At 39.3% G+C, this 24,794-nt stretch overlaps 1 protein-coding gene across 15 annotated transcripts in view; it reads left to right on the top strand.

The window, feature by feature from the left end:
- Mpp7 (membrane protein, palmitoylated 7 (MAGUK p55 subfamily member 7)) overlaps nt 1-24,794 on the top strand; it is a 278,928-nt gene that overhangs the window by 186,091 nt on the left and 68,043 nt on the right. For 5 of the 15 annotated variants that reach the window (XM_006526327.3, XM_017318006.2, XM_011247025.3 and 2 more), the window contains exons 9-14: nt 293-367; nt 520-716; nt 1,166-1,230; nt 10,384-10,404; nt 10,527-10,538; nt 11,475-11,516. In XM_006526327.3, the coding sequence (XP_006526390.1) occupies nt 293-367; nt 520-716; nt 1,166-1,230; nt 10,384-10,404; nt 10,527-10,538; nt 11,475-11,516 (412 nt within the window). The other 10 variants (NM_001081287.2, NM_001360860.1, XM_006526326.4 and 7 more) reach the window with 7 other exon arrangements.

Genomic DNA, 24,794 nt, shown 5'->3' with positions numbered 1-24,794 from the left:
CTCATTCATACTGTGTGCTTGTGTCTGTTTTGACATAACATAACAGTGGATGGCAGTAGATGTATTGATGCCTTAAGTGCACAGGTTGTAAAAGTGTAAATGTGATTTTGAGCTGACTTGACACACTTTAGAGCTTTGTTGTGTTTCCAGAATTTCTACAAACTTAGTTTTCTGGCTTCTTCTAAGGAGAATACCAAGACAAAAAATCCCTAGATGTGTTTCGCTCCCTACCTGTCTGTTGTATGTTCTCCTTACCTCTAGCAATGACCTTTTCTTTGATCCCTGATACCAGAGTCAGTCCAAGGGAGCAATTACATTTAAGATAATACCCAGCACCAAAGAGGAGACACCTTCGAAAGAAGGCAAGGTGAGTCCTTAAAATATTGTTTGGGTGGGTGATTTAATGTTATTTTTTTTTCAACTAATACATATCGGCTTTGAAAATTACCATTTCTAAAGTCTAAGTTGCAAGAATGCAGACAGACACATTTGCCTCTCCCATTTTTCCTTCTGTCCCAGATATTTATCAAAGCCCTCTTTGACTACGATCCTAAGGAAGACAAGGCAATCCCGTGTAAAGAGGCAGGGCTGTCTTTCAGGAAGGGGGACATTCTTCAGATTATGAGCCAAGATGATGTGACATGGTGGCAGGCTAAGCATGAAGGAGATGCCAACCCCAGAGCGGGCCTGATTCCCTCCAAGCACTTCCAGGAACGGTGAGCTACCAGCACAACGCAGTGACCTTTCTTCATATGACTTTTTGTGTCCTGTAGAAGATCACTCTAGCAGTTATGACAAAAATGAGTTGCAAACCCTGCCTGTGAATCTATTATCCCTTGGGTTTGGATTTGGAGCTCTGTTTTGTCTAACTGTATGAATAATGACTAAAAGTAATATGGCAGTACTGGGTACTCAGGGGTTCTGTTGTGAAACCAGCAGACACTCACACATTAATATCTGGGTGTGTGCTGCAGGGAAAGATGGAAAAGGAAAGACTCCTTTCAGGAAAGGTGGGGTAATTTAAAATTGTGGATTTAGTTAATTTGAAGATATTATCTTAAGTTTTTTCAAGATCATCCTTACAAATTTTATATTTTGGTGCTGTGTTAACCTTGAACCTGGGCTGAAAGTTCATAGGCACATTGTTGACCTTTTCTTCCCCCAGGAGACTGGCTCTGAGACGACCAGAAATAGTAGTTCAGCCTCTGAAACTTTCCAACACGAAATCATGTAAGTTTGTTAATAAGAACACACAGTAACCTGATCTGCTGTTGGTTTCTGACTGTTAAAGCAGGTGCTCTGGGGAGGAGGGGTCATGGGATCCTGCAGTAGCTCTTGGACTCTTATTTCTCAGAAACCCAACACAGAAGTAATGCACAGTAATATGATATCTTTGCAAGAAAAAATATGGTAGGTTGTTCATTGTAATGTGCGACTCACTGCCTGAGACAGCCATCAGTAACTTCCAGCGCTTACAGGCTGCGTAATAGAGCTACAGCTCTGCTCCCCCACCCCCAAATCAGGGAGTTTGGAATAAATATTTCTCAGTAAAAATTAGTGACAAACAAAATAAAACTATCATTTTCTTGGGCACAAAAGCATTTGTGCCTAAGAACATCCATGCTTCTTAATTCCTTTTTATTGATAAATCACGACTGTGAACTTCATCTTGTGTGCAAAAGTTCCCACCAGACTGAATGGAAGCAAATGAGAGTAAGAAGAAGGATTGTATACAACTACGGAAGAAGAGAGGGCTTGGGACATTTTTTCTTTTAGTTTGTCCTTCCCTCTGCTTTTCTTTATTTCCCTCTCTCACCCCCTCAGGTTCCCATCTCATACACTTCATCTCTGTAAATGTTCCATGTGTCTGGGCATTTAAAGGGAAAAACAAGTCCCCCCCCCCCCCTTAAAAAATCATACAGATTGCATGTTAAAAAGTGAAAGGAACAAATAAATGGCCCTGAAATTTTATCCCAACATCTGTTTTTAGTATTGCTGCATTTTTCACATCTCCTGTTATTTCCTTCAGTTTGTAGCCACTTACAGCCCAGGACTCACATAGCAAGGAAGGCAGACTACAGCTGAGAGTAAATCTCAGCCAGAGGGAGCAGAGCCTGCTTGCTTTTGCTGCTGTTCAGTCTGGGTTGGGGGAAGATACTCTCGTCCTAGTCCATATGGAGTTCTAAGAGGTCAGAAGGCCTGAGGCTCAATGCTGCATTGTTTCTAAGTGTGGTGACTTTAATACTTAGCTCTTCCACCTTTGAGGAACTGAACCTAGACATTGGTGGGGAATTTGCGTGGTTGGAATATATTCAGTGCTTTTTAGATGAAATATGCCACTAAACAGTGAGGAAAATGAGACTACACTCAAATTTGAAAATGTATTCAGCTTTGAACTGTAGTCAGCTTAGAACCATACTCTTTGAAGTAGTTAGGAATTGTCATTTATTTTGAAAATGTACTACGTATATGTTTCTTCAAAGAAATACATAGAAGGGATAACTTTTTAATTGCTCTCTCAACTTGGTATAAATGTGTGTGGATTTGAGTGTGTGTGTGTGTGTGTGTGTGTGTGTATGTGTGCGTTTGTAGAGTGTTGGTGTAAACACAAGATGTAATGGAGGTTTTTTTATTCATTGTTTGGCATCATTTCATTTTTATGTTAATATTTAAATATTTGGATCTGATAAGTATTTATTTCAAGAGGTATCTTTACAAAATTATCATCTTAATTTATTCATTTGTTTGGTTGCATTTGTTTTTGAGTCCCATTCACATAATCCAGGAGCATACCTGTGTGGTAAAGCATTGCCCAGCTCTCAGCCTGGGCTTCCAGTCTCAGCACTACAGAGCAAGTAGTAAGTTCACTTCCTGCCCTTTGTCTTTCTTCCCTTTCTTCTTTTCCTTCCCCATTCTTCTTGGGTTTTCGAGACAAGGTCTCACAATGTGTCCCATTTTAGTGTCAATCTTGTGGGCTTTCTATCTCAGCCTCCCAGTGCTGACATTGAGGCTAGTGTTCTGAATGGCCCTCCTTTTGGACCTTGATTTTTATTCACTAAGAGATAGGAAATTCTGCCCAAGATTATCCAAATTATCCATCAGCATCTATTTAAAAATAGCATTTCTCAGAGAGAATAGTTTTCTGGGAATCTTGAGGAAAGCCAGTATCTTTTATTCTCCAAAACTGAAGTTCTGTTTGAATTCCTATGGCCATTGTCTACAGAAATGGTTGCATTAGCTCTGAATTTAGAAACATGTTAAACTCTATTGTTCTTTTTTTCTCCATGTAGTACTTTGTTAGGACTGCTTGTGCATATGCTGAGTAGAGTTTTAGAATGAGAAACCCCCATTGTTACAACCTTTTCCACGTTACAGGACCATTCTAGGAAGAAAATAGAAATTCGGTAGAAATGATGTTAAATGCTCGAAGAGAAGTAATTGATGATGTCAATGGACATGTGCTGCTCTTACAGAGGATGTCAGTGGACATGTGCTGCTCTTGCAGATGATGTCAATGGACATGTGCTGCTCTTACAGAGGATGTCAGTGGACATGTGCTGCTCTTGCAGATGATGTCAGTGGACATGTGCTGCTCTTGCAGATGATGTCAATGGACTTGTGCTGCTCTTGCAGAGGATGTCAATGGACATGTGCTGCTCCTGCAGAGGACCAGATTTAATTGATGATGTCAGTGGACATGTACTGCTCTTGCAGAGGGCCAGATATGGTTTGGAGCACACCCTGCAGCTGACAGCTGCTTTTTATGTCAGCATCAGTAGATCCAACATGTTCTTCTTGGATACCCACAGACATACACACATATACAAAAGTAGATCTTTTAGAAAAGGAACCTTAAAAGAAGTGATTTGTAACTTTATGAAAAAAAAAACACAATAAGGAGACGAGAATTTTGAGCTAGGCTCTTGTGTAATTCCATCTGGATTTGGACTTTTTCTGCAGCCAAGAATAATCTTGAAGTCCTGATCTCCTGCCCCCACTTCCTGAGTGCTGGGAATATAGATATACAGTAATACATGGTTACCTTAGGAAGTGTGGGCATGAAACCCAGGGCTCTGTGCATGCCACAAAACATTCTACTGACTGAGCCATGTCCACAGTTCCTAATCTTTTTTACCTAAAATTTTAAGTGTGCTTGAGACCCAGGGAAGTACATCATAGAATGAAGTACTAAATATTCCCGTGTAATGACACATTAAATCACTTTGTTTTTCCTTATCGCTGTGTGAATGCTTATGGCACTGTAATTTTACTCCCTATTTGATCTTAAGTATATCATAATCACTGAAAAACTTCGTAGAAAATAATTCTAGAACGGCACAGTGACTTGGTTAGTATCATCATGGAATGCAAAAGAAGGCAAATTCTTTTCATGTTATCTTTGTGTTTATCTCTGTGCTGAAGTCTTCTTCTAAGTGCCAATGAAAATAAAACGTAACTTTATGGAAAATATATATTACTACTGATGAGCACTCCAGGCTTTGAGAGGAGCATTTCTGTACAAGGTCCTGAGTGTTGTGTGACATTTAACAACCAAGAGATATTAGTAATATCCAGAAAGCAGACTTCTTAAACAAGTGTTTGCTTCTTAACTATTCCTGAAACCTAATAACTCTTACAATGAAAATATTGGGAGCTTGATACAGAGATCCATCCACTCTCTGCCCCCTCCCCATTTTGAAGTATTGTTTATACAATAAAAAACTATATCAAAAAACTTTGCACTGTTTTTTATAGTAGCTCTGTACTGGTAACATAGACAGAAGGACAGAATTAGATGTCCAATGGGCCTTCATTGATATGACCACCTTTGGGTTATTATATCCAAGAGGCAGCATCTTAAGACCTAGATCTGGATAAGTGTCTCTAGAAGCCTGCAATTATTCTGTTAGCATAATTTATTTTGTGCTTCATTTGCATGTATAAGTATAATATATCAACTCCCTTTACTCAAATGCAGGCCCATGCTGTGGATGGAACCCAGGACCTTGTGTTTTCGAGCAAGTGTTCTGCCAGTGAGCTATATCCCCATATCTCTATACATTTTGTAAAAAGGACTAACTAGTTCTTTATTTGAAATATTGTTATTTCTTTTCTCTTGAAACGTAGTCATGTTAGCTAATAATGGTCATCCTAATTGTATCCAAATATAATTCAAATCTAGTACCTATGGCCTTTATAAAGGATGAGTAGGGAAATATTTTTTTCACATAGAATATTTTACAGTAGAGTATAGAAGTATGGTTTCTATTTTTAATACCTAATTTCCCATTGCAGGTATCAAAATATAAATACCTCAACAGTTCTCCTACAGCAAACTAGATAATATTAATTTAAATTCTTCACTTTAAAAATAGCTCTATAGAATTCTTGGAATAAGATAAATGTGCAAAATTTTGGACATTTCAAGACTTAGAACATAAAAATCACAAAATCTTTCATTTTACCTAATTTTGATTTGGGGCTTGTAGATGCAAAAGGAAATATTTAATTTCAAATGAGGTGAATCCATTGAAAGCAGGTAGGATTAACTCATTATGGGCATAATAAATCCATCATATTGAGTGACAGAGTTTTAACACAGTAAAGCAGTGTTACTTTCCTGGATGTGGTGCTGGTATTCAAACCCACATGTTGTTGTAATCGAGAACTTCATTCAAGCATATACCTTCTTAATGCTGCCTTCAGTGTGCTTAGGGTGTGTTTAGTGTTTACACCCATAGCATCAATTCAGAAACAGATTTCTCATGCTGTTAAAAATTGTGTGTATCTAAAATTTTATCAATCATTTTCTTAATGTTGGTAGCATTTGTTATGAACAGAAACACAGTTTTAAATAGTGCCTGTCAGGGGCTAGAGAGATTAGTCAGCAGTTAGTGTAGAGGCACCAAGTTCAGTTCCCACACCTATATCTAGAGCTCCAGAAGAATCCAACAGTTGTGACCTTTCAGACATAGGCATTCAAATGTACACACCCATAGAGGCACATAATATAAAATAAAAATTTAGAAGGCCCTCTGAGTATTTTCCATTATGTGAGCTTTCTAATACCTAAATAAATACCTATGCTAAAGAGAAAGCTGTGGTTCTGGCTCACAGTTTAGAGGGTCCAGTCCATAATCCCTCTACCTCCTTGTTTTGGCCTGTGGCCAGGAGCAAGTCATGACTTGGTTGCCTGTGGAGCAAAGATGTTTATATCTTAGCTAGGTTGTTTAAATGACAAAGAGGAATGGGATTCTTCTGTCCCCTTCATACACATGACTCTGGGATCCAGAAGCCCTCCTATTAGGCTCCCTTATAAAGCTTCTACTTCCTCCTATAGCTTGGCAATATGGGCCTTTGGCATCCTGAGTCCAAACTATAACACCCTCACCTTCAGTAAAACTGTTAGGACGATCCCACAGGTCCCAGCTTTGTGGAAAGAGGTGTTAATGAGCGAGACTATGGATTTTACATCTGGGTGTTTGCACAGTGCTGATGCAGTAAATTCTGTGTGTAGCTGATGGAGTCACTTCTGCAACAAGTCCAAGAAGATTCTTCTAGTTTGAAGGGTTACAAGCTAGTTCTTCATAGAGATCGAGTGGCATGGTTAGGGGGCTGATCTGTGGTCATGGATTAGCCACACTTCCTGAAGACTGCAATCAGAAAGCCCAGGGGATTTAGGAAAGCAATGCCACCTTGCTGAGGTGGCTGTGAAAGACCCACAACATGAGGACTCCCCCACGTTCTGACTCAGGAGAGGCAACACCCTCAAAATCACCCACAAGAAACGGTCTTGCTGAAAACTGCAAGAGGATTTTTATTCAAGAGTGCTCTTGGGCCCACGGTCATACACCACGCAGGGGTAGAGGACCGTGGCGCCCCAGTAGCTGGGTCAGGGGGTATTTAAAGGAAGAAACCACAACTCAAGGAGGTGGGAAGGGCGTTGTTGGAAAATACCAAAAATACCAGTTAAGAGTCACAAGGAAGTGCAAAGTCACAAGAGTCACAAGGAATACCTGGTAATTGTGAGAGTTATTTCTTAAGACCTTTCTAAGAGCCCCTAACAATAGCACCTTTGCATAGTGGGTTCCAGCAATGGTCAGGGTGGGTCAGGGTGACTTTCTTTGAATGAATACTCCTTGAACCTAGGAAGTGGGTGGGTGGAGGGATGTTTTATGATAATGGTTCTATTCATTAGCATACCTTGGAGCATTGAGTCACAAAGGCTACATTCCCAAGCCTGGGCCTAAGGGCCTAGAATTTTGTTTTTACGGTTTACTTTTTCAGCTGCACTTCTGCTGTACACAGCTCATGGCATCCTCCCCTTCAGCCTTTGCAGTGCATCCTCTAATTCCCTCGGTGGACATTCCTCTGTGGTTTCAGAGCTTCCTATTCCTGCTCTTCCAGTGCTTGACGACAGTAAACCATAGAATCCTGATAACATGGGGCAGGTGCTAGCCTTCCCAGGCTCTCCTGAGAAGCACTGCTAGGACAGTTCAAGAGGGAGAAGTGTTGGAGGTAATGGTGGTATACAGGGAGTAAAAAGTGAGGTTCCAGCCCTCCATTGGTAGTGTCCTGCAGCTCATCTTGAATAGTTACAAACTGGTTCTAATATAAAGACTTGGCATTCGTAAGTAAACATGTATGCCTAGCTTTCTGGGTTGACATCATTTATATTTCACTGAATGGATGTGTTTTTGTCTGTATAATGGGGCTAAAAGTCCTTTCCTCATGGAGTTGTCTGAAGATTAAATTGCTTACCCTAGCTTTCTTCTGAGATCAATACTTTATATTAATTTTCCTCCTTTTTCAATCCTGTCAATTCTAAAGGAATACTTTGTTGTTTTTTTTTTTTTTCACATGAGATTCATTAAGCACAAACTTGCTGTTGGATATATATGTCTAGTTTTACTGTGCTGAAAAAAATGAGAGCATCCTTCTGAATAACTATATGGAGGAATAACCTTATAAATTTATACAGCGTGTAAATTTATGACCTCTTATTGGAATATGAAATAAGCATACTATATGTAACATAAAATGCTTATTGTGAGTTGATTGTTGGCATTTCAAATTTTTGTTTACATCTGTAGTCTTTGTCATCTGATTACCATGATGTAGAAGTCTTTAGCCAGGGCTGTAATATTCAACTTATCCTATTATTGCTGGCAGAAAACAAATAGGATTTAGCAATCTACTTTATAATAGTTCATAAGATTTTTACAGGAATTGTTGTTGTTATTGTTGTATTTGTATGTTTGATGAGATGGGGTCTTTGTATCTAGCCCTGGCCTGGTTCTCACTGTGTTGCCCAAATTGGCCTCTACCTCAGTCTGATGAATAATGGATTACAGGTGTGTCTTACCGTGCACAGTACAGTGGTGGTCATGTTGTTCTGCATGATCTCCATATGCACCAATGCCTGGTGCTGCTAGTTCTGACTATGCCGTTTATTCTTTGTCTTCTGATTATTTGTTTTGGATGCACTTAGCAGTTCAGAAATACTGAGAAACATGCATAAATTCTAACTTTGTAGCTCATCGTCAGATACTGAATAATAATCTTCGCCTATCATATTTGAAACAGTGATCAAATAGAGCCGTCCCAGTGTTGTGACTCAGTGGTATTCACTTTCCCTGAGGTACTTCCTGTTACTGCTGCTTTTTATAGCTTTGAGGGGATTTTATCCCTCTTATTCGCTCTGTATAACGCTGCTCTGAGATAGGCTCCACCTTGACTCAGGCTTTGCTTGGTGTATATTATCAATACATTTTCCAGTCTCTGCTGAAGAAAAGTCTCCTGGTCAGTCTTCTAGGTTGCTATCTAATTACTAATTCATGAAGACAAGCTTCTTTTTAAAAGTACTTTTTGTTGTGGTTCCTCAAAAATTGAAGACAAATCAGTCATGGTAGCACATGCCTATAGTTGCAGAACTTGGGAGACAGGGAGAACAGGACCGTTGCAAGCACAAGATTAGCTCGCTCTACCTAGTGAGTTCCAAGGCTACATAGCAAGACTCAATATCAAAATAAAAGTAAAACTTCCGTATCATCCAGTTATATCACTTGTTGGCCAAATATCTAAAAGAATGAAGGACTATGCCAGCAGTCTGACTTAGTGGGTGATGGAGCTCCCTATACAAATCTGAAAACCTGAGTTTGATCCCCAGGACACACAGAAAAGTGGAAGGAGAGATCCAATATCATAGAGTTGTCCTTTGTCTCCCGAATCTGTGCCATATCCACATGGTACTATTTATGGTAGCCAAGTTACAGATTCAGTCTAGACTCCCATCTACAAATGTGTGGGAAAAGGGAATGAGATATATGCATGCACACCAAGGTCTTTACTAAGTCATAAAGAAGAAAATGAACTCATTTGCTAGAAAAAAGATAAAATGGCATACCATGATGTAAAGTGAGATGAACCTCTTGACCAAAGCCAGGTGTGGTGGTGCCAGCCTGTAATCCCAGCACTTGGGAGGCAGAGACAGGCGGATTTCTGAGTTTGAGGCCAGCCTGGTCTACAAAGTGAGTTCCAGGACAGCCAGGGCTACACAGAGAAACCCTGTCTCGAAAAACCAAAAACCAACCAAACAATCAAAAAAACCGTCTTGACCAAAACTAAATACAGCATTTATTTTCTCAGGTTGAAGCTAGGAAAACAAAATGGTAAACTAAGGGAGAGGGGCGTGTGTGAGATGTAGGAGGGAGCAAGGGAAGATGGACAGGGAGTACTGGGGGAGCATGATTGAAGTGCAGCATAAGAACGTGGGAAATGCCATCAGTAACCTCTTTACAGCCAACACCTGGGAATAAACAGACCCAAACAGTGGCATGCACCTATAACCCCAGCACTTGAGAGGCAGAAGCGAAACTAAAATCTCTGCCAGCCTGGTCTACAGAGTGCATTATAGTCCAGCCAGGGACAGTGACTTGTGTCAATAAAGTAAAACCAAAAACAAAAAATAAAATATCTTCCATGAAACAGTGATAATTGACTGTCAGGATACTGTTGGAATCCCAGAATGCATAGACATTTTCAGACAAGCTTGCTTGTTTCTGAGATCTTTTCTTCGTTTGATTGTTTTCTTTCCATGAAGCTTTTTCAACATATTGAAAGTGTTGATTTATAAGCTAACCAATCTATTAAATAAAATTTCCTTTTTCAAGGTATTATTTTGAATAGAAATGTTGACTTTTTTTCTAGTTATTTTTTTTTCCATTTGGTTTCTTGCAATAAGCTCTATGGCCACTCTCTGTCTTTACTAAAATGAATATATTCTGAACATGCAGACTATAGCACAGTCTAAAACTGTATTTACTGATGAATCATTTTGAAATGTCTAAATATATGTGTTTTCCCTCCCTTGGCTTTTCTAAGATGAGGAAACAGTTGAATGTGGTAGGTAGAGTTTATTTCAGTTGTTTTCTACTTGAATTTCTCGACCTTCATGGTATTTTGTGTTTGTTTGCTTTTTTCTTTTTTTTAACTGTCTTCTTTTTCATTTTCTTTATGCTTCTCAGAGGAAATTAAAGGTACATGTATAAAAGTTTCCCCGTGTGGTTAATGACTTTATTTAGTGAGTAGTAGCATAGGATTAAATTAGATATCAAGCAATTGTGGTAGAGTGCTCATTATGCATACAAACTTCTGTCTTTCAGTATCGCAAATCATGGTTAAACTTTCTTTTATATGAGATATAATTTTTTTTCTTCACAAAAAACGATGTAATGAATCATCTCAGTTTCCACAGTATGTGTATATCCCTGTCACTACTCTTAAATAAAGGTAAATGGAAAAAGCAAGGTTGTTGATGCTATCTGTGTGATGACAGGCAGGTGTTCTGTCCCTCTCAGAGCCTTGGTATCTACAGTCTATTCCAGGGGTGATTGTGTGAATGCTCTAGGACAAATAACTGTTTCCCTGCTTTCAAATAGTATAGCTCAGAACTTGCCCAATCCCTCCAAATAGCAGCACACTGTTTAACTTAAAATGTTTTTTTTAATGAAAATATATTATTATTCTTTTCTCCCTTCCCAACTTGGGACCAGCATACCTATCAGCAAGGGTACATTCTAGTCTCTCCTTTCTGTCTGCTCCATCAGCCAAAGGAAATGCTGTATTTTACATAGTATCAAAGAGCTCATTTATAAAAGTAAATTTATATTGGGAGTCAACTGGTGTAAACATTTCAGATAATTAAAAAAAATCATTTTCTTTGGAACTATATCAAGGAACCTCTAAAGAAGGTTTTTTTTTTTTTTTTAAAAAAAAAGCATCTCTGCATGAGGTCTTTAAAATATCCTAACTTAAACAGAAAACAAAACGTTTTCTGAGTGTCATCCATTGGCAGGGCAGCTCCATGCTGTGCATTACATGACTGCCCTAGTAATGAACTTTTGGCGTCTGTGGCTAGGCTCCTAACCATTCTGCTTTGTTTCCTGACCTGTTGGCTTTTGCCTTCTACCTAGAAGACACTGGACATGATGGTAACAACAGCGGAACCTACATAGGTGAGAAGTTGCCGGGAAGAAGATGTCTTTGCTTTCTTCAACATAATTATATTATTTCCTCTTAAATTAGCATGTTTGTATGAGCATGCTCCAATACTCAGGCGAGCAGGCACCTTGTATGACAGGCTCAGTGGGTTAGATACAATGGTTTTACAATGCCCTGTAGGTATTATGCAGGAAGCATTCCAGACAGCTTTGTAAAGGGTTTTATGCTTTTGATTAAGGGTGAGCACACACTCTGGTGGTGTTAAAAGTTTTGTTCAATAGCATTTTCTGAACTTTTCTAAACAATTTAGTTTGCTGGGATTGTTCAAAGCTATGAATAAATTTCTTCCTCTCAAATAACTTCTTGCTTACATTTTCTTGTGATTTATTGTTTCCACAGATGTATAATTAACCATAAATGTAGTTAAACCTTATTATTAGTCTATGATGTATGATTTGAGAAATGCTTTCTAGTTTGGAGATGTTGGAGGACATTGTAAACAGAAGCAAAGTTGTCTAGAAACCATTAAAGGCAACAAGACTCTCTTCCTCTGTGTTTTGCTCTTAGCCTTCCACACCCTTGCTTTGTTTCCACAACAAGCTCTGTCCTCAGCAGTTAGAGGGGAGCATGTGGAAACACGGGGTGAGCACCAACATTCCAACCTCCTCTTAAGATTAACTCTCATGCATGGTTTCTGAATAAGTGGGGTAGATGGTGTACTAGGTACTATGTATTTTTATCATCTCCAATGCATTGAGGTTGGGGTATCCTATCCATCTATGACAAGTAGACTTAAGGCCCAAGGAAGCATATGGTGCTCACCTAAGAACAAAAAGATGCAATGAATGCCTCTGGATTCATCCCATATCTGTATAAAGACAACTATGGCCTGCTTCCCAGCTGCCTTCTGGGTTATTGTTTTGTTTGTAAAAACACACAGTATTCTCATTTTACGTCATCTGGCAAACTAAAATTTTAGTTTACTTGTCTATTGTCACCCAGATGTAGATGAGTCTAATATTTGGAGGACTAGAGAAGGGATCTATTTCCACTGTCTCTTTATTTCAGAGCTATGTGTCCAATGCTCTGTGGACTGGGACCTCCTCTTTCGCCTCCTGAAATCCTGATGGCCTTACACAGTGAGCTCTTACACCTGTAGATCTAAGATCAGGCCCATGGTTCTAACCAGGCTCTGCTTAGTGGTTCTTTGCAGCCTGGTAGCTAGGGTCTGTCTGATGTGTGGAACATTTAGGTGGGTGAGTTCATTTGTTAATGATTTGTCAATGTGGTGTCTCTGTGTGTGTATGTGTATGTCCGTGCTTGTATGTGCATGAACATCTGGGTCTCTTCATGTGAAAGCCAGAAATCAGCATTAGCTTAAACATCTTCTCAGTCACTTTCCAACTTATTTTTTGAGAAAGAGTTTTACACTGAACATGGAGCTCACTGAGTTAGCTGGCCAAGTCTCAGAGATATGCCTATCTCTCTCTGCTTGCTAACCCAAGTGCTAGGATTTTAAGCACACACTGCCATGCCTGGCTTTTTACATAGGTTGAGGATCATAACTCAGGTCATCTATGTAGTGAGCCATTTCCCTGGCCCTTTGCCCTCCAGGAAACTTCCCAAACTGGGTTATCAGTGCCCCTGACTGCACCAAGAGGAAATACTCTGAGAGCGTTCCCTACAGTTAAAGCCTTCTAGTGACCAGAATAGACCAAGCAGAGTCAGGGCATGAGGACCATCTAAGATCATGGGCACTGGGAATCAGGAACAGTCATTGTCATTGTCATGTCTTTTTTACTTTCAAAGCAGAGACAAGGGGGGCCACACTCCCTGGTGGAAATGTTTGTACTCAGCTGTGTGATGAAAGCATTCCCATCTAGCAGTACCACATGAGTAGAATATACAGTGTGGCAATTCATAGATGTAGCCATCAGCCTGAGGTGGTCAGAGGCTCTATCCCCAGGAGGGCAGATACTGCAGAGCACAGGACATATTTAAGTTTGGATGATCTGTAGATAAGGTATATATCAATTTGGTTACTTGATAATGTGAAATATTAAACATCAGGCCAAGTAACTCACATTTACTAGAGTTTCACCTGTTTTTAAAATTTTTTTCTTTTTTTCTTTTCTTTTTTTGCATTCCAGATTTTATTCCCCTCCCAGTCCACTCTCTGAATGTGCTATATCCCATACCTCCACCCCCCCATCCCACCCCCTTGTCTCTATGAGGATGTTCCTACCCCATCCCCACTCCACCAGACCTCTAAACTCCCTGGGGCCTCCCATCTCTTGAGGGTTAGGTGTATCTTCTATGAATGAACCCAGACCCAGCAGTCCTCTACTGTGTATGTGTTGGGGGCCTCATATCAGCTGGTGTATGCTGCCTGGTTGGTGATCCAGTGTCTGAGAGATCTTGGGAGTCCAGGTTAATTGAGACTGCTGGTCCTCCTGCAGGGTTGGCCTCCTCCTCAGCTTCCTCTTCTTTTTCCCTAATTCAACCACAGGGGTCAGCAGCTTCTTTCCATTTGTTGGGTACAAATTTCTGCATCTGACTCTTTCAGCTGCTTGTTGGGTCTTCCAGAGGGCAGTCATGATAATCCCCTTTTTGTGAGCTCTCCATAGCCTCAGTAATAGTGTCAGGCCTTGGGGCTCCCCTTCAGCTGCATCCCACTTTGGGCCTGTTGCTGCACCTTCTTCTCCATTTCCATCTCTGCAGTTCTTTCAGATGGGAACAATTATGGGTCAGAGGTGTGACTGTGGGATAGAAACCTCATCCCTAAGTTGATGCCCTGTCTTTCTGATGGAGGTGGGATTTATAAGTTCCCTCTCCCTACTGTAGGGCATTTCACCTAGGGTTTCTTTCTTTGAGTCCTGAAAGTCTCTCACCTCCCAGATCTCTGGTAAATTCTGGAGGGTCATTCCAACTTCCTACCTCCCAAGGTTTCCTATTTCTATTCTTTCTGCTAGCCTTCAGGACTTCAGTCCTTTTCCCCCACCCAGTGCCAGATCATGTTCCCTTCTCCCTCTACCCACATCACCACATACACACCTCTGTCCCCTTTCCCTTTAAAGTCCCCCCATCCCCACCTTGTGGTTGCTTTTTAGTTCTTCCCAAGTGGGACTGAGGTGTCTTCACTTGGGTGCTTCAGAATGTTGACCTGTTTGAGTTTTGTGGACTGTATCTTGGGTATTGTGTACTTTTTTTGAGGGAGGGCTAATATCCACTTATTAGTGAGTGTATACCATGCATGTTTTTTGGGTCTGAGTTACCTCACTCAAAATGATATTTTCTAGTTCCATCCATTTGCCTACAAAACCTAGGATGTCCTTGTTCTTGATAGCTGAGTAGTACCCCATTGTGTCAATGAACCACATTTTCTGTATCCATTCTTCTTTCGTGGGACATCTGGATTGTTTCCAGTTTCTGGCTATCATAAATAAAGCTGCTTGAACATAGTAGAACATGTGCCCCTGTGGTGGGGCATCTTTTGGGTATATTTCCAAGAGTGGTATTCCTGGGTCTTCAAGTAGATCTATTTCCAATTTTCTGAGGAACCTCCAGATCGATTTCCAGGGTGGTTGTAGTTTGCAATCCCACCAGCAATGGAGTAGTGTTCCTTTTTCTCCACAACCTCTTCAACATGTGTTGTCACCTGAGGTTTTGATCTTAGCCATTCTGATTGGTGTAAGATGGAATCTCTGGGTTGTTTTGATTTCTCTGATCACTAAGTACTTTGAACATTTCTTTAGGTGTTTCTCAGCCATTCGAGAGTCCTCTGTTGTGAATTCTCAGTTTAGTTCTATACCCCATTTTTTGATTGAGTTGTTTGAATTTTTTGGTGGTTAGTTAGCTTCTTGAAGTCTTTAAATATTTTGGATATTAGTCCTCTACTGCATGTGGGGTTAGTGAAGTTTTTTTCCTAATCTGTAGGTTGCAAATTTGTCTTATTGACTATGTCCTTTGCCTTACAGAAGCTTTCCAATTTCATGAGGTCCCATTTATCAGTTCTTGATCTTATAGCATAGGCCATTGAAGCTCTATTTAGGAAATTTTGCTCTGTGTCAATGACTTCAAGGCTCTTTCCCACTTTTTCTTCTCTTAGAGTGTATCAGGTTTTATGTTGAGGTCCTTGATCCTCTTGGACTTGAGCTTTGTGCAAGGTGACACATAGGGGTCTGTTTTCATTTTTCTACATACAGATAGCCAGCTAGGCCAACACCATTTATTGAAGATGCTTTCTTTTTTCCATTGTATATTTTTGGTGTCTTTGTCAAAAATCAAATGTGCTTAAATATGTGGTTTTATTTCTGGATCTTCAATTCTATTCCATTGGTCAACCTGTCTTTGTATCAATACCTTGCAGTTTTTATCACTATTGTTCTGTAGTAGAGCTTGAGGTCAGGGATGGTGATTCCCCTAGCCAATCTTTTATTGTTAAAAATTGTTTTCGCTAGTCTGTGATTTTTGCCTTTGCAGATGAATTTGAGAATTGCTCTTTTCATGTCTTTGAAGAATTGTGTTGGATTTTTGATGGGGACTGTAGTGAATCTGTAGATTGTCTTTGTTAGGATGGCCATTTTTACTATGTTAATTTTGCCAATCTATAAGCATGGGAGATCTTTCCATTTTCCGAGATTTTTCTTCTATTTCTTTCTTGGGAGACTTGAAGTTATTGTCTTACAGATCTTTCATTTGTTTGATTAGAGTTACTCCAAGATATTTTGTATTATTTGTGGCTATTGTGAGGGGAGTGGTTTCCCTAATTTCCTTCTCAGCCTGTTTATCCTTTGTATAAAGGAAGGCTACTGATTTATTTGAGTTAATTTTATATCTGGCTACTTTGCTGAAGTTGTTTATCAGCTGGAGAAATTCTCTGGTAGAATTATTGGGGTCACTTATGTGTTATCATATCATGTGCAAATAGTGATCTTATTTCTTCTTTGCCAGTTTGTATCCCCTTAATCTCTTTTTCTTGTTTTCTTATTCTAGCTAACACTTTGAGTACTATATTGAATAGATATGGGGAGAGTGAGCATCCTTGTCTTGTCCTGAATTTTAGTGGAATTGCTTCAAATATCTCTTCATTTAATTTGATATTGACTGTTGGTTTGCAGTAAATTGCTTTTATTATGTTTAGGTATGGACCTTGAATTCCTGATATCTCCAATACTTTTAACATGAAGGGGTGTTGTATTTTGTCAATTGCTCTTTCTAAGATGATCTTTTTTTTCTTTGAGTTTGTTCGTATAGTGGATTACATTAATGGATTTTTGTATATTATACCAACCTTGCATCCCTGAGACGAAGCCCACTTGATAGTAGTGAATGATGGTTTTGATATGTTCTTTGATTCAGTTTGCAAGAATTTTATTGAGTATTTTTACATCGTTATTCATAAGCGAGATTGGTCTGAAGTTCTCCTTTTTGGTTGGGTCCTTGTGTGGTTTAGGTATCAGAGTAATTGTGGCTTCATAGAATGAGTTAGGTAGTGTTCCTTCTCTTTCTATTTTATGGAATAGTTTGTGGAATATTGCTATCAGGTCTTCTTTGATGGTCTGATAGAATTCTGCACTAGATCCACCTGGCCGTGGGCTTTTTTTGGTTTGGAAGTTTTTAATGACTTCTTCTATTTCCTTATGGGATATGGTCCTGTTTATTTGGTTTATCTGCTCTTGATTTAACTTTTGTATGTGGTATCTGTTTAGAAAATCATCCATTTCATCTAGATTTTCTAGTTTTGTTGAGTATAGGCTTTTGTAGTAGGATGATTTTTATTTTTAATTTCCTCCATTTCTGTTTTTATGCCTCCCTTTTCATTTTTGATTTTGTTAATTTGAATGCTGCCTCTGGTCCCTTTAATTAGTTTGGCTAAGGGTTTATCTATCATGTTGATTCTCTCAAAGAACCAGCTTTTGGTTTTGCTGATTCTTTGTGCTGAGAAGAAGGTGTACTCTTTTGTTTTAGGGTGAAACATTCTGTAGATATCTGTTATGTCATTTGGTTAATAACCTCTATTAGTTTCACTGTGTCTCTTATTAGTTTCTGTTTCAATGACCTGTCTGTTGGTGAGAGTGAGGTGTTAAAGTCTCCCACTATTGTTTTGTGGGGTTCAATGTGTGTTTTGAGCTTTAGTAAAGTTTCTTTTATGAATGTGGGTACCCTTGCATTTGACTCATAGATGTTCAGAATTGAAACTTTGTCTTGGTAGATTTTCCTTTTGAATATGAAGTGTCCTTCCTCATCATGCTTGATAACTTTTGGTTGAAAGTCTATTTTCTTGGATATTAGGATGGCAACTCCAGCTTGTTTCTTGGGACGGTTTTCTTGGAAGACCATTTTCTGTTCTTTTACTCTGAGATAGTTTCTGTCTTTGTGAGGTGTGTTTCTTGTATGCAGCAAAATGTTAGATCTTGCTTGAATATCCAGCCTATTAACATGTCTTTTTATGGGTGAGTTGAGTCCATTAATATTGACAGATATTAAAGACAGATAACTGTTGGTTCCTGTCATATTTTCTTTTGTAGATGGCTTTCTGTACTTGTAGTTCTTTTCTTTTGGCTTTGTTGTAAGATACTTTATATCTTGTCTTTTCTTTGGTATAGGCACCTTCCTAGTGTTGGAATTTTCCTTCTAGGATCCTCTGTAGGACTAGATTGGTAGATAGATAATGTTTGAATTTGGTTTTGTCCTGGAATATTTTGGTTCCTCCATCAATGTTGATTGAGAGTTTTGCTGGGTATAGTAGCCTGGGCTAACATTTGTGTTCTCTTAGAATCTGCTTTAGGTTGGGGAAGTTTTCTTCCATGATTTTGTTGAAAACATTTTCAGGTCTTTTGAGCTGGAAATCTTCACTGTCCTCGTTTCCAGTTACTCTTAGGTTTTGTCTTTTCATTTTGCCATGAATTTCCTGGACGTTTTGAGTTAGGAGTTTTTAATATTTTGAAATTTCGTTGACAGTTGTATGAATCTCTTCTATGGTATCGTCTACACCTGAGATTCTTTCTTCCTTCTCTTGTATTCTTTTGGTGATATGTTAATCTGTAATTCCTGACCTCTTTCCTAGGTTTTCCATTTCCAGGTTTGCCTCTATTAGTGTTTTCTTTATTGTTTCTATTTTCACTTTTAGATCTTGGACATCTTTATGCAATTACTTCACCTGTTCGATTGTGTTTTCCTGTATTTCTTTTATGATTTTATAAGCAAAGAAATATTGAACATATACTGAGTGAAATACTAAATTATTATTTTTTTAAATCTTAACAAATTATTATGCAATTGTTTTTTAACCAATTTTTAAAATCTGTTTGGAACATTAAGCATGATAGAATTAAAAAAAATCTCGGGGCTGGTGAGATGGCTCAGTGGGTAAGAGTACCCGACTGCTCTTCCAAAGGTCCGGAGTTCAAATCCCAGCAACCACATGGTGGCTCACAACCATCCGTAACGAGATCTGACGTCCTCTTCTGGTGTGTCTGAAGACAGCTACAGTGTACTTACATATAATAAGTAAATAAATCTTTAAAAAAAAATCTCTTATGAAGTCTTCCATGAAATGAAATTGTGACAAGTTCCTCATTAAACAGAAACTGTTCAATCCCCAACGGAGAATATGCAGCGTAACTGTGGCTTCATAGAATGAATTTGGTAGTATTCCTTCTGTTTCTATTTTGTGGAATACACTGAAGAGTATTGCTATTAGATCTTCTTTGAAGGTCTGATAGAATTCTTCACTAAACCCATCTTGTCCTGGGCTTTTTTTGGTTGGGAGACATTTAATGACTGCTTCTTTTTCTTTATGGATTATAGGACTGTTTAGATGGTTTATCTGATCCTGACTTAACTTAGGTACTTGGTATCTGTCTAGAAAATTTTCCATTTCATCCAGGTTTTCCAGTTTTGTTGAGTATAGGCCTTTGTATTTGGATCTGATGATTTTCTAAATTTCCTCAGTTTCTGTTGTTATGTCTCCCATTTCATTTCTGATTTTGTTAATTTGGATGCTGTCTCTGTGCCCTCTCATTAGTCTGGTTAGTCTTGTGGATTTTCTCAGAGAACCAGCTTCTGGTTTTGTTGATTCTTTGTATAGTTTTTTTTTTGTTTGTTTGTTTGTTTCTACTTGGTTGATTTCAGCCCCAAGTTTGATTATTTCCTGCTGTCTATTTTTCTTGGGTGTATTTATTTCTTTTTGTTATAGAGCTTTCAGATATGATGTTAAGCTGGTAGTGTATGCTCTTTTCAGCTTCTTTGCAGAGGCACTCAAAGCTATGCGTTTTCCTCTTAGCACTACTTTCATTTTACCATAGGTTTGGGTATGTTGTGCCTTTGTTTTATTTAAATTATAAAATCTTTATTTTTTATTCTTTCTTTATTCCTTCCTTGACCAACTTATCATTGAGTAACACATTTTTCAGATTCCATGTGTATGTGGGCTTTCTGTTGTTTTTTTGTTGCTAATGAAAACCAGCCTAAGTCTGTGTTGATTTGATTGGATGCATGGGGTTATTTCAATCTTCTTGTATCTGTTGCCTGTTTTATGACTGATTATATGGTCAATTTTGAAAAAGATACATGAGGTGCTGAAAAGACCATATATTCTTTTGTTTTAAGATGAAATGTTCTGTTAAATCCATTTGGTTCATAACTTCTGTTAATTTCACTGTGTCTCTGTTTAGTTTGTATTTCCATGACCGTTGATGAGAGTGGCGTGTTGAAGTCTCCCACTATTAATGTTTGAGGAACAATGTGTGCTTTGAGCTTTAATAAAGTTTCTTTTATGAATGTGGGTGCCCTTGCATTTGGTACATAGATGTTCAGAATTGAGAGTTTTTGTTGGTAGATTTTCCCTTTGATAAGTACGAAGTGTGTTTCCTTATCCTTTTTTATATCTTTTGGTTGAAAGTCAATTTTATTCGGTGTTAGAATGGCTATTTCATCTTGTTTCTTAGGACCATTTGCTTGGAAATTTTTTTCCAGTCCTTTACTCTGAGGTAGTGTCTGTCTTTAACACTGACATATGTTACCTGTATGTAGCAAAATGCTGAGTCCTGTTTACATATCCAATCTGATTATCTATGTCTTTTTATTAGGGAATTGAGTCCATTGATGTTAAGAGATATTAAGGAATAGTGATTGTTGTTTAATGTTTTTATGTTATTTTTATGTTTGTATGGCTATCACCTTTTGGGTTTTTGAAAGAAGATTACTTTCTTGCTTTTTCTAGTATTCAGTTTCCCTCCTTCTGTTGACATTGTCCATCTATTATCCTTTGTAGGGCTGGATTTGTGGAAAGATCTTGTGTAAATTTGTTTTTGCCATGTTATATCTTGCTTTCTCCATCTATGATAATTGAAAGTTTTGCTGGGTATAGTAGCCTGGGCTGGCATTTGTGGTCTCTTATGGTCTGTATAACATATGCCCAGGATTTTCTGCCTTTCCTACTCTCTGGTGAGAAGTTTGGTGTAATTTTGATAGGTTTGACCTTATATGTTACTTTTCCCTTACTGCTTTTAATATTCTTTCTTTGTTTTGTGCATTTAGTGTTTTGACTGTTTTGTGACTGGAGAAATTTCTTTTTTGGTCCAGTCTATTTGGAGTTCTGTAGGCTTCTTGTGTGTTTATTATGGACATCTCTTTCTTTAGGTTAGGGAAGTTTTTTTTATTTTTATTTTTTATTTTTCTCTACAATTTTGCTGAAGACATTTACTGGCGTTTTGAGTTGGAAATCTTCACTTTCTTCTATACCTATTACCTTAAGCTTGGTCTTCTCATTGTATCCTGGATTTCCTGGATGTTTTGGGTTAGACCGTTTTTGTATTTTGCATTTTATTTGGCTATTATGTCAATGTTTTCTATGGTATCTTCTGCACCTGAGATTCTCTCTTCTATCTTTTGTATTCTGTTGCTGATGCTTGCATCTATGGTTCCTGATCTCTTTCTTAGGCTTTCTATCTCCAGAGTTGTTTCCCTTTGTGATTGATTTATGTTTCTAGTTCCATTTTTATCTCCTGGATGGTTTTCTTTAATTACTTCACCTGTTTGGTTGTGTTTTCCTGTAATTCTTTAAGGTATTTCTGCTCAGAGCAGAAGTGGTGGTATTACCTGATCTCACAGGCATGTCCTGTAACTCCTGGGAGACCAGCTCTCTCCTGATGGTATGCACAGGATCAGCTCCCAGCACAGTGGAAATTTTCCTGTATTTCTCTAAGGGATTTATTTGTTTCCTCTTTATGGGCTTCTACCTGTTTACCTGTGTATTCCTGTATTTCTTTCAGTGAGTTATTTATATCCTCCTTAAAGAACTCTATTATTTTCATGAGATAGCATTTTAGGTCAGCTTTCTCACTTTCAGGTGTGTTGGTGTGTTCAGGGCTTGCTGTGGTGGGAGAACTAGATGATGCTTGCCTCTCCACATCAGTTAATCCCTAGTGTTTTTTGATCTGGGTGATTCTGTCTAGAGTCTGCCTCTTTTGTCCCTTTGTTGCTTCAGGTCTCCTGGTAGGCCTGAGGCCCTAGCTATAGTAGACCTCCTGTGGGGCCTTCCAGCAGAGGACTGGGTGAGGGGGGTAGCGTCTTTAAAGTGGCAGAGAAGCTGCTTATCTGTTTCGCTGGCTGCAGTAGATCTCCTGGGAGGCCTCCAGATCCTTAGGTCTTCAGAGGAGCAGTCTAGCTGTTGTCCTGTGTGAAGCTTTTCTCCATAGGGGGTTGCTGGGGGAGGTTTTGGTGGAGGCAGGTATGGACTGTGGTTTCTGTTTCCCTGTGTGCAGCAGAACTCCAGGGAGGCTTTCAGGCTTTTGGGTCAGTTGCCCTCTATGGCACTGAGCCTCCGGGAGGTGTTCTGGCTGTGGTGTTGATTGCCCAGTTGACCCTGAGTGCAGTGGATCTCCTGGGATGCCTCAGGATATGGTGTCTTTCCCGGAGCAGACTATATGCCCCAGTACAGGGGAACACCAGGGCCAAAAGGTGGGAATGGGTGGGTAGGGGGGTGGCGGGGGAGGGTATGGGGGACTTTTGGGATAGCATTGGAAATGTAATTGAGGAAAATACGTAATAAAAATATTTTAAAAATGAATTAAAAAAAAAAGGACTGGGCAGAAGGACAGTGGTATTCAGCAAGTGGAGGTTTTGGGCAGCGATGTGTCCCCAAGTTCACTGGGCTCCCAGTGGCAGCTGTGGGACTTCAGGAGGGCTCTTACCAAATGCTCGAGTGCACTGGATCTTCTGGGATGTCTTAGGATATCTCACCTGGTTTTTATACTCAGCATTAGTTTTCATAAAATTCTATCCAAAAATCACAATAGGGGTTTAAAATCTGTGCTTCTACTATAGCATGTCGAAATTTTATAAAATGGATATTTAATCAGTAAATATGAATAAGGTCTAAAACAAAGGGGTCATAAGCAACATAGATTTCTTGAGCCAGTGCAGAATTCTGATAAAAATGCCATTCGTATCTGACACCAAGGGCAGAGTTGGGATGAGAAACCGCTCTTCCAGGAAACCAAATTGCAATGTGTCAAAGGTAACAGGCATATTGGGAAAGGCAGCAGTGGAGCCCACCACAGGCTTTTTGATTAATGTTTTTATTGTTGACTATTTATTTTAATATATTAGGCAGTGCTTGCACGTATGTCCATGAGCCATGTGCATGCTTGGTGCTCTTAAAGTTCCTTGGAACAGAGTTACAGATGGTTGTGAGTTACCATGTGGTTGCTGGGACTAGGACCCAGGTCTTCTGTATGAGGAGCCATGCTCTTAACAGCTGAGCCATCTCTTCAGTCCCCTTCCAGGTATTTTGGTCGCTTGGGAATAGGAATATTGTAGTGAGAAAAGATAATCACACAACCTCTATAAGAATTACTTGTGAAGCCTGTAGATTGTATATCTGAGAGAAAATGGTGGCTGAACAGAAGCCAGCTGAGACTAGAATAGATGGAATTTAAAGGATGGGAATACTTTAGACAAGAATTTAGAATTGATTGGTGAATTATAGTCTACATGTATCTCATGAGCAAGCATGATAGATAGCTGCTCAAGAGAAGTTAGAGAGCTTGTCTTTGCAAGTTACCATTCTGATGTAGATCAGCTCATTAGAGATGGGGGGGTGCAATATTAACAAGTAGATACTAAGGAATGGGGCCACTGGGAGTGGGAATGGATTGGTAGATGAATTATGAAATGCTTAGATTGTACACTGCATAATCCATACTTGGAAGAAGGGGTAAGTAAGTAAATTATATAATTATTGTATCATAAGATGTACAATCCACAAATTGGTAGTGAAGAAGGGCTTCTGTTGCTGTCCAGCAGCCACAGAGAACTGAGTATACCTGAAAGGGAGGCTGGGAATGAAAAAGGACATGTGGAAGAGAGAAGGATGAAGCCAAACAAAGGTTTTCTGATCAAAGCTCAAAGTTTAATATTCAGCTCTTTGTTTATATAGGGGAAAACCACAGACCCATCCTTTGTTTCAGCTGGATTATGTTGCAAAGCAAGCTTAGCCTTCTGCTATTGCAGGAAACACCCTAGGTGGGCTAAGTTGGAATGAGACTGATTGTGGAAGACAATTAAGGTCTGTTTAGCCTGCTCAAGGCTGGGGAAGGGCACACTTCCTCCTTTTTTGTTTTTTAAAGATGAGCTGGACAGGAGGTTGGGGGGGGGGGGGGTCGTACAAGATTTATTTGTTTTTCATGATCCTGTCTAGGGTTAGAGTGGCTAGGTGGCCATTTATGTCTTAGGTCTTGCTCTATATTGCTCCTTCCTACCCATCTTTGACTGGACTACATACATAGTTTTTGATGTATGTGTCTGGCTTAGGTCGATAGGAGCTCAAGAGCAGTTGCCCGTCTCTGACCATTGGCCTTCAAAAGCACATGCTTTCCCATTCACACCAAAGCCAGGAAGGGATAGGCACTCAATGCACTTCTTCATAGCGATGAATAACTGCCATGGTGAATAGCTGAGCTTGCTGAAAACGATCCTGTGTGAATGTTTAAGATACAAAATCCAAAAGTTAAAAGCAACAAGATTAAAGTTGTCTGCTGGAATGGCCCAGCTATTCAATTCAGCTGCTAGTTGTGACCAAACACCAAGTCTGGCCACCAGGTGTATGGGAGGCGGCTTTGAGAATTGATTGAAAGCACCTACTCTGCAGTAAGAGTGGAAACTACACTCCAGGTTAGCTCAGCTGGCTGATAGGGTTTTTGAGCCATCTTCACCATTGGTATCATAATTACTAGAAGGCTCAGACAGCCATTGGGCTCCACTTTCTCTTTGTGAAAAAACACAAA

The sequence above is a fragment of the Mus musculus genome, chromosome 18 (genome assembly GCF_000001635.26).
Source record: "Mus musculus strain C57BL/6J chromosome 18, GRCm38.p6 C57BL/6J".
Classification (NCBI taxonomy): Eukaryota; Metazoa; Chordata; class Mammalia; order Rodentia; family Muridae; genus Mus; species Mus musculus.
Note: the sequence above shows the minus strand (reverse complement) of the source record. Positions and strands in the feature narration are given on the sequence as shown.